General features: G+C 39.8%; 1 protein-coding gene and 1 long non-coding RNA gene across 2 annotated transcripts; both read left to right on the forward strand.

The window, feature by feature from the left end:
- The first annotated feature begins 414 nt into the window (after positions 1-414).
- LOC118421780 (L-proline trans-4-hydroxylase-like) lies at positions 415-3,686 on the forward strand. Its single transcript, XM_035829281.1, has 8 exons — positions 415-427; positions 808-916; positions 1,163-1,355; positions 1,469-1,560; positions 1,880-1,970; positions 2,269-2,398; positions 2,703-2,860; positions 3,172-3,686. Exons 1-8 carry the CDS (start codon positions 415-417, stop codon positions 3,286-3,288), a joined length of 903 nt encoding a protein of 300 aa, XP_035685174.1. The 3' UTR covers positions 3,289-3,686.
- Positions 3,687-4,204: 518 nt separating this feature from the next.
- LOC118421656 lies at positions 4,205-6,947 on the forward strand. Its single transcript, XR_004831856.1, has 2 exons — positions 4,205-4,385; positions 5,908-6,947. It is a non-coding gene; the product is annotated as an uncharacterized LOC118421656 (long non-coding RNA).
- Positions 6,948-9,421: the final 2,474 nt, after the last annotated feature.

Here is a 9,421-nt window from a genome sequence, read left to right on the forward strand (position 1 = left end):
GTCATCTAGCGAAGGGATACTGCTGTCAACCAATCATGTACCTCTGTCGGTATTAATATATATATATATATATATATATAGAGAGAGAGAGAGAGAGAGATAGTTATAGATATAAACAATAAACAAATCATCAACCAATACGCAAACATTTCAAAATTCTATTCACCTGCCCGTTGTTACCAGCACAATCGTAGTAATTTTTATTGGAATAAAGTGTGGCCCGCAAGTCATACATGTAACGTTATGTGGGTTACTCTCTAGACGTGGGCCAAAGGTTTCTTTACACAGTTCAGGTCAAACTCTGACTGTTTCTATTGTTTTGTAGTAATACTGTCTCGACATTGCTACACCTAGGCCACACTATTGGAGGCCAGTATTTGTTACTCACAGAACCTGAAATATACAGATGGAAGCATGCCCACCTCAGGTAAGTTTCTGGTATATCATATCGTAATAATTGTAGGGTCTGCGCACAAATCTCTGGGTTTAGAGGAGTGTTGTTAACATTGTGTCGAAATCGATAGAGTGGTTACATTGCCCCGCCCCTCTTTATGTAGATATGGCGGAAATGTAGAAATTGGAAATATTGCGAAAGAGCTGCCAACTTGCTGGTAGTTGAATATCTAAGAATAAGTGATAGACTGCCGGGATCGGTGTACCCAATGTTATTTCTTTCAAAATAAACAAGCCGACGAGAAAATGTGGACAATCTCCCCAATCTGCTCATCCAAAAGTCACGATCAACAGACTGACAGCAGTTTCCATTGCAGATATACGATTGAGAATTGACATGTCTGTGCTCTTATTAATTCCCACGGAACCTTTCCTTGCCAGACTACGCGTTCGTGAAGGGGAACTTCGACGTCACACCTGACATCAAACGAGACTTTGATGAGAATGGCTACGTCATCATCAGGTATGAATGTGTTGCTATCATGACCGTCGACGTAACAACGGATAGGCGCAAACGTAAAGTGAGAAATCACAGTGGAGCCGTCATAAACCTCGCGTTGCAAAGGTTTATTCTACACTGTTTATGCTGTTTATGAGGAGGCCTATGCCATTCTTCCGAATGCAATGCGTTGTTGTATAGATTGTAGGAATGAGTGATATAGTGTTTGGGAGATGTCAACAAACGTCTTGCTTTTCCTGACCAACTCAGGGGTATTCTGGATAAACAGGAGATTGCGAAACTACGACAAGCGTTAGAGTTGGAGGATGGAGTGAAGAAAAATTCGTACGAGATTCCCGACGGGTCCGGGAGGAACGTTCGTCTCTGTATCTGGAGACACCCCGGAAATGACGTCACAGCGATGATAGCCAGGATGGAGAAAACGGCGGGGTTCATGGGAAAGGTTGGTTTCTTCGAGAAGAGTCAAAGCAATCAGAATTTTTTGCTTTTTTGATATACAGTTTGAAATCTAAATATCTGAATTTTCTTACTTTAAGCATTTTGATTTATTCACAGTTCCTGGGAGGAGAAGTGTACCATTACAGCAGCAAGTTGATTCAGAAGGAACCACACACAGGAGGACAATTCAACTGGCACCAGGACTATGGGTAATGTTATACTGACAACTTTTTGCTTGTTCTCTTTCTAGTGCTAGTACATGTTTTCAGCACCAGACAAAATCCCGCCTTTGCAAAAATTATTGTTATCGATAAATATTAATCAATAACAACCTTAAGTAGGAATTTCAATACAGTAATAATTTTGATACTACAAAACAACTGCAAAACTGCATTTCTCTTAAGCCCCGATTTGTTGGTCATGTTCGTTTTACTGTACAAACTACGCTCGTATGTGCCGTTAATTCGGATATCGGTATTTGACGCATGACTCTAAAAGATTGCCCCTCATTCAATGTCGGTCTTGCAGCTATTGGTACAAGAGTGGGTGCCTGTTCCCGGACATGGGATCCCTGTACATCGCCATCGATAAAACAGACAGGGAGAACGGTTGTATGCAGGTATGGCTTCATCCGATTTGTTGATGGGTAAACTCCAATTGGATGATATGCACATCTCAGAAAGTCACTTTCCCAGCAAACCTGTTGGAAACGTAACTTGTAACTCGTAAAATGTATACCCGAATTGCGTCATATCAGAATTGTCGGGCATTGCGAATTTTATGATGACCCTCCTACTGATGGCCCATGTTCTTAAAACAGACATCTCGGGCATCTTCAAGGGATTTGAAAGCTGTAACATGAAGATGAAAGAATCGTATATTATCACTGTAAAAGTGAGTGCATTATTTTCTGACAGGTACTGTCCGGCTCGCACAAGCTGGGCCGTATTGACCACACGTTTGTGGGCGGGCAGCAGGGGGCGGACCTGGAGCGGGTCAACCACGTCAGGAAGCTGTTCGATCTGGTTCACCTGGAGCTGGATGCAGGTAGGTGCAAGCAAAACCTGATCACAATGCATTCACGATACATGTGCAAGTATTAGAACACTGTGAGTTGTACTAAACGAAATCTGCAACTTACTGCTAGAAACAAACCAAACCATTGAAAGAATGATCTATCAGATTACTTTCAATTGGTTTTAGATTTTTGTTTGTCGAGTTTCAAAAGAAACATTTTCTCTATCAAAAATCACATGTATTGCCGAACAATGATGTGTCTATTTCTCATTATTGTGTCACGACAGCGTAGAAAGCTGACAGTGGATGACTACTAGTATTTGTAATCTAACAGGTGACGCGTGTTACTTTCACTGCAACCTGCTGCACTGCAGCGGACAGAACAACTCCGCTAGGCGGCGCTGGGCCATCATCACATCTTACAACCGCGCCACTAACAACCCCGTACCTGAGGAGTCCCACCCCTGGCCGCTGTACACACCTATACAGATGGTGGGTGGGTCACTGTCTTTATCACGGTCGTTACCATGGACTGCCTTACTACTACTACTGTCAGTCAGTATACACATACTATGGCTCTGCGCAAAGGAACTAAATGACAGTACTCATAAATGTACAACACAGAATACTAGCACTGCTCAGTCAGTCGACACATAAATTGACTTGACGCATCAGCATTACCAAACACTACTAAAATGGCATACCCCACACTGATATAACGTAATGCAGAAAGTAATAGAAATGATGTATTCTTACCACTAGATATTGTGGTAGAAGAATCGCATTTTTTTTGTTCGTTCCAGGTACCAGACGACGCATTGGTGAAATGTGAAAACTTCACAGACCTGAGCGGCAAGGCGTTCGTCGACCCAGCCTCCGACAAAACTGTCAAAGTTGACTCCAACTCGCTCCAGAAGTAGTGGCCAACATAAGGGAAAGGCAGCTCCCAAATTTATATCATTTTGATAAATACGTTAAGGTATACTGAGACTGCTGTCCGATAATATCACAAATTAAAGGATTTTGCATAAACAGCATTTACATGAAATTTGTCAAAAGGTTGATTCTTTCAACCTGCGACAGCCATATCAGTATCAATACAAATTACAAGAAGCAAACATCCACAAGGATAGATTACTAAGTTTGCACTAAGTAAAATTTCAATAAGGCTTATAGGCCACATCTGCAGACTGTGAATACGTCCAGTTCGTATTGCGGTTCTAACGTACTAAGTACTACAAATGCGAACAAGTTCGGAAAAGAGCTAAAAGAGTGGAGAATAAAAGATCGATGCGGATTCAAAATGTTACCAGCTGTATTTTGTCACGATGAAATATATGATATATAGGATGAATCGTTCAAAGCAGTGCGCAAATAAAAAAAATCGTGTTAATAGAAAAAATAACCTAAACTTTATTCAACTCACTTAATCACGCACTCACTCATGCACTCATGCACTCATGCACTCACTCACTCACTCACTCACTCACTCACTCACTCACTCACTCACTCACTCACTCACTCACTCACTCACTCACTCACTCACTCACTCACTCACTCACTCACTCACTCACTCACTCACTCACTCACCTGCTCGCAGGGAATCATTCGATGACTTAGCCTTTTCAATTCAATATTCAAACGAAATGTCATCGGCCACAAAGCGGCTTTGCACGATCATACAATATCCTCGCACCCAACTTGTCACATGCACCTGCTACATTTCCTAGCCAATTCGCCAGGCTCCTACTTGTCGGTGATTGGCTGACCTGACGGTGACCCCTGCCCTCTAACCTCTACACCACGTTTTGAGAGGTATTATGGCCTCCGTTTAACGGCGACGCGCACACAATTAGCGCCACGCTACTATTGGTCAATCCCATCGGTGAGGATAGTTTCGTCGACGGCAGTACAGCAGTTCCGCCATGCTGTTGGCTTACAATATCATAATTCAACATTTGAGCGCATAAAACACGGCCTTTTAGAGCATACTCATGCTATGTAAGCCCTTAAACAGGTAGGTCCTTTTCTATATGATTCTAAGAAACATAAGTAATCGGAATTGACCCGAGTTTATGGTTCAAAACAGTAACTTTGTTACGCATATTTATCCCGGAAGCAAGTCGCTTCCTTGCCCCTAGTTAGTCCCTCATTCATCGGTTAAATTTTAGCTCTCTGGAGACCAGATAACACACCTTACAGGTAATATTTGCGTGGCTCTTAGCTCTTGGGACCAGGTAACACACCTTAATACAGGTAATATTTGCGTGGCTCTTAGCTCTGGGGACCTGGTAACGCACCTTACAAGTTACAGTTTATATTTGTGTGGCTCTTAGCTCTGGGGACCAGGTAACACACCTTACAGGTAATATTTGCGTGGCGCTTAGCTCTGTGGACCAGGTAACACACCGTACAGGTAATATTTGCATGGCTCTAAGCTCTGGGGACCAGGTAACACACCGTACAGGTAATATTTGTGTGGCTCTTAGCTCTGGGGACCAGGTAACACACCCTACAGGTAATATTTGTGTGGCTCTTAGCTCTTGGGACCAGGTAACACACCTTACAGGTAATATTTGCGTGGCTCTTAGCTCTGAGGACCAGGTAACATACCTTACAAGTAATATTTGTGTGGCTCTTAGCTCTGGGGACCTGGTAACGCACCTTACAGGTTATATTTGTGTGGCTCTTAGCTCTGGGGACCAGGTAACACACCTTACAGGTAATATTTGTGTGGCTCTTAGCTCTGGGGACCAGGTAACACACTGTACAGGTAATATTTGTGTGGCTCTTAGCTCTTGGGACCAGGTAACACACCGTACAGGTAATATTTGTGTGGCTCTTAGCTCTGGGAACCTGGTTACCCACCTTAGGCCACACCAATTTAATTTCTTGGTTCACGGATTCGCTCGCTCCTATGTTTTGGGAAATAAAATAAAAAATTACCACTCAGCAAATTTTCACCATTAATGAAACCATTCACCAGCTTTCTGGTGTAGCAAATTGGCCTTTATATTATAAGCTCCTTAAAGTGTGGATACAGGTGCTGTTACTGTACAATAAGTGTTTTTGTACTTTTTTGGATTAGCCGTTACCTTTACCCCAACCATTTTACAATTTTTTATTTTTTTTATTTCGCCCTCTCGCTCCATATTTTTTATGAAAAACTCCGTGAACCACGAAATTAAATTGGTGTGGCCTTACAGGTAATATTTTTGTGTCTATTATCTCTAGGGACTAGATAAGGCACCTTACAGGTAATATCTTTGTGGCTTCTAGCTCTGGGTACCAGGGAACACAATTCTGCATTCACAGTACATTCAAATAATTGTTTTGTTGCTTGTTTTCACTGTACATGTTTAGCTGGAGGCACGTTCTGTAGCCAGATGCTTCTTATTAAATCTAAGGAGAGTAAGCTATTTTACATTTCTCTAGCAGCACAGACCCACTGGTCAGACCACTGGAACAAGATTGATGGCCAATACATGTTCTATATCTTGTCTTGCCTGTGTGATTAGAATTTTTGTACATTGTTTCAGATGGAGATTGTCACTAAGAAAATGAAGAGTCATCAGGGAAGGCTTGCCACAGACCCACACTGATGTAGACTTGAGTCAACCAGGCGAACTGAGTTGCATTTGCTTATGAGGTAACAAGGACACAGAAAACATATTCTTAACAAAAGATACACGAACTAAGATCTTGGAACAAAGTCAAGGATAGGTTCCACTTCTCGCTTCTTGCAGGTATGAATGTATGGAAAGGATGGAGCTTATATTACATTGTTTGTCTAATTGCGTATTTAAAGTAACATAATTTTTCCTGTGCTATGTTGATATTAGAAGATATGGAACATATATTGTATGCAATTGAGGCTATTTATCTTTGTTGTATAATACCGTCTGCAACAATATGACATCCATCTTCATTCTTATTTAGATCACAATTTTTACAACTTCTTGGCTGCACAGGAGTCTGTAATGTGCACCTTTTAGTTTTTAGACATTGATTTTGTGTGAAGTATCTGGAGATTTGTGATGGATTTTCTATGTCATGTTATATATTTATTATTTTGTGCACAATTCTCCTAGCCTAGGTCGTACTCTGTATGTTTGTAATTTGTTGCACATGACAATGACAATGTGAGACATTTGGCTACTGTTATGTGAAATGATAATATCCAAAGTGTACATGTAAATATGTTCAGGTTGACTTCTTTTCTGTTAGCAGTGGAAAAGGAAGGGTCCAACGTATCATGTAATGAGTAGGTTCTTTGATGTTGAGAGGTGTTAATATTTTCCAACAGTGAACATGACAACATTGTTATGGTATTTGGTGACAATATTTAGTTTGAATAGCTCAATTCTTACATGATGTTTTTGTAAAAAAAACACGAAAGTTTTTGCAAAGAACTTGGAAGACGATACGAAATGTCTTTTGTCTCCCAAAGTTGTTTATATTATATACATGTACTTTTGTGCAAATTGTGTCACAGAGCGAAGGAGATAGTGAATTAAGTATGTTTACATTACCTACTGGTGCACAATGAAGTTCTTATTAAAATGTGAACCTATACCGATTCATTAGACTATTGCTTCAAGTTTCTTTTGTGTTAAGTAATTTTATTTGATGCTTCTCGGATTTTTTCAGAAAAATATTGGGGTGGGCGGTCGAAAAAAAAAGGAAAATAAAATTTTGCAAAAAGTGTTGGGTGAACATATGAGGCTTTAATATATTACACAAAAAAGCAAGGTTAGTAATCAAGATTTCAGCGTTTCGTCTAAAAAATTATTCCGCACCCAATAAAGTTAGTTTGAAGAAAATCAGACATTGTTTCGCGATATCATCTTTTTATGCGAAAAAATGCTCTTTTTGCCTCAGAAGAGCAAATTGAGATTTTTTGACCAAAAAGTTGCATATTTGATGTGAAAAAATTATTCCGCACCCAATAAAGTTGGTTTGAACAAAATCGGACATTGTTTCGCGATATCATTTTTTTATGCGAAAAAATGCTCTTTTTGCCTCAGAAGAGCAAATTGAGATTTTTTGACCAAAAAATGCATATTGGATGTCAACAAATTATTCCGCACCCAATAAAGTTGGTTTGAACAAAATCGGACATTGTTTCGCGATATCATTTTTTTATGCGAAAAAATGCTCTTTTTGCCTCAGAAGAGCAAATTGAGATTTTTTGACCAAAAAGTTGCATATTGGATGTGAAAAATTATTCCGCACCCACTAAAGTTGGTTTGAACAAAATCGGACATTGTTTCGCGATATCATTTTTTTATGCGAAAAAATGCTCTTTTTGCCAAAGACGAGCAAATTGAAATTTTTTTACCAAAAAATTGCATATTTGATGTCAAAAAATCATTCCACACCCAATAAAGTTGGTTGAACAAAATTGGATATCTTTTCGTGATATCTTTTTTCTGCAAAAAAATGCTCTTTTTGCCTCAGAAGAGCAAATCAGAGCGATCACTCAAGACCAGGGTCCTTGAGCACAGACCCCCGAGTTCAACAACCTCAGAAGTTTCCCAACATATTCATATAGAATCGCCTGGTCATTCGGTCTCAAAGGACAAAATTAAAATCTTGGACATAGAGCCTGACTATTTTGCTAGAGGGATCAAAAAAGCCATCTACATCAGAGCTTTACAACCATCCCTATTTAAAACAGAGACATAGCCTATGATCTGAGCTTGCTGAGTCACGCGTTCTATTCAGTATTTGCTAAAGATGACGTCACGACAGCAGTGGATTGTTCATCTCTTGACAAAGACTGGTGCTGTTCAGTCGAAAATTTGGATGAGGCCAATTTTTGTGTTGGATATTACAGTTAGAATAGTTCAATAATGACTGAACTACCAACGCAGATGAACTTTCAAATTAAAAGAAAAATGCAATTGTTCGTGATGCGCTTCAAATTGACCTTGATTTACCCATGCGAAACATGGATGTCACGATGCGGCCACGCGGCGAGCGCGCAACTTTAACATGTTTGTTTTTCACCTTGTTTTTTTTTCTTCATATTTATCACACATATTCATGTGGACTTATGTAGCCTCTCTTTGAAATCCCAATTCGACATGAAACATTCGTTTCCAAGTAACTCTCAGTTAAAGTTTTGGAGACTTGGCATCTATGATCACCTATTTCTCGCAACTTAACGGTAAATGTTGAAATTTCTACAAATATGAGAGGTACCACATAAAAAGGAACCAGTGATATCACTGAAAGGCCAGTGATGTCACTAAAAGGGTATGTTGCGTGTGGCTCTTATTGCATCTCTTGTAAAGCTTTATTTCGCTGCAGTCAAGCCACCATGAATAAATAGTGGTCTTTCAAAAAATACTTGTGCGGGACACTGAATCTTTTGAAGGAAAATTACTATTAAGTGTCGTTTATGTCTCTTCTACAAAACAAAAACGGTTTCTCTCAAGTTTGGCTGGCATCTCGATGTATATTATCATTATTGTTACATAGATGAATTTAATTGGGGGTAATATTTACTTATTGATATAAAGTATCTCCAAGCACATCGACAGCAAGCGCACAGGAAGGAAGTGGAAACGAAAGACTTGACCAAATGGAACATCACGATTAAATTTGGCACTCGTTCTGCTGATCACGATCATCATCATTGAACAGGCGGTTTTAGAACTCGTCAAAATACAATGACACACCGCGGCAGGGCAAATCCTGTAGTTCCGCCAGGATATAGAATGTCGCCATTATATATAACTTGTATGTGTATTCATCAATGCGCACTATGAAGGCTATCTGACAAATGGAATATCAAGATACGTATTTTTGCCAATTGTGCAGATAACAATTCATGAATAGTGGGTTTTTAAACGTCGACAAATGACACCGATAAGCGCCACCTGCTGTACAGATATCGCATGAGCTGAATAATGAAGAAAGATGAATCGCCTATATCTGCAATTAGATAGACGGAAAGTGCTGATATCGCCGAAATACCCTTAGCAGAAGTATATAAAAATTTGTGCCTATTTCAAAGTCGCTGTGCCAATTGCTATCGTTTCATGA

This window comes from Branchiostoma floridae, chromosome 8 (genome assembly GCF_000003815.2).
Source record: "Branchiostoma floridae strain S238N-H82 chromosome 8, Bfl_VNyyK, whole genome shotgun sequence".
In the NCBI taxonomy this organism is placed as follows: domain Eukaryota; kingdom Metazoa; phylum Chordata; class Leptocardii; order Amphioxiformes; family Branchiostomatidae; genus Branchiostoma; species Branchiostoma floridae.

Bases quoted from the DNA above. Each gene is read 5' to 3' on its own strand.
- LOC118421780 (XM_035829281.1), top strand. The intron at 1,971-2,268 runs GTATGGCTTCAT...ATTTTCTGACAG, and splicing joins GGGAGAACGGTTGTATGCAG to GTACTGTCCGGCTCGCACAA. The intron at 2,399-2,702 runs GTAGGTGCAAGC...GTAATCTAACAG, and splicing joins TCACCTGGAGCTGGATGCAG to GTGACGCGTGTTACTTTCAC.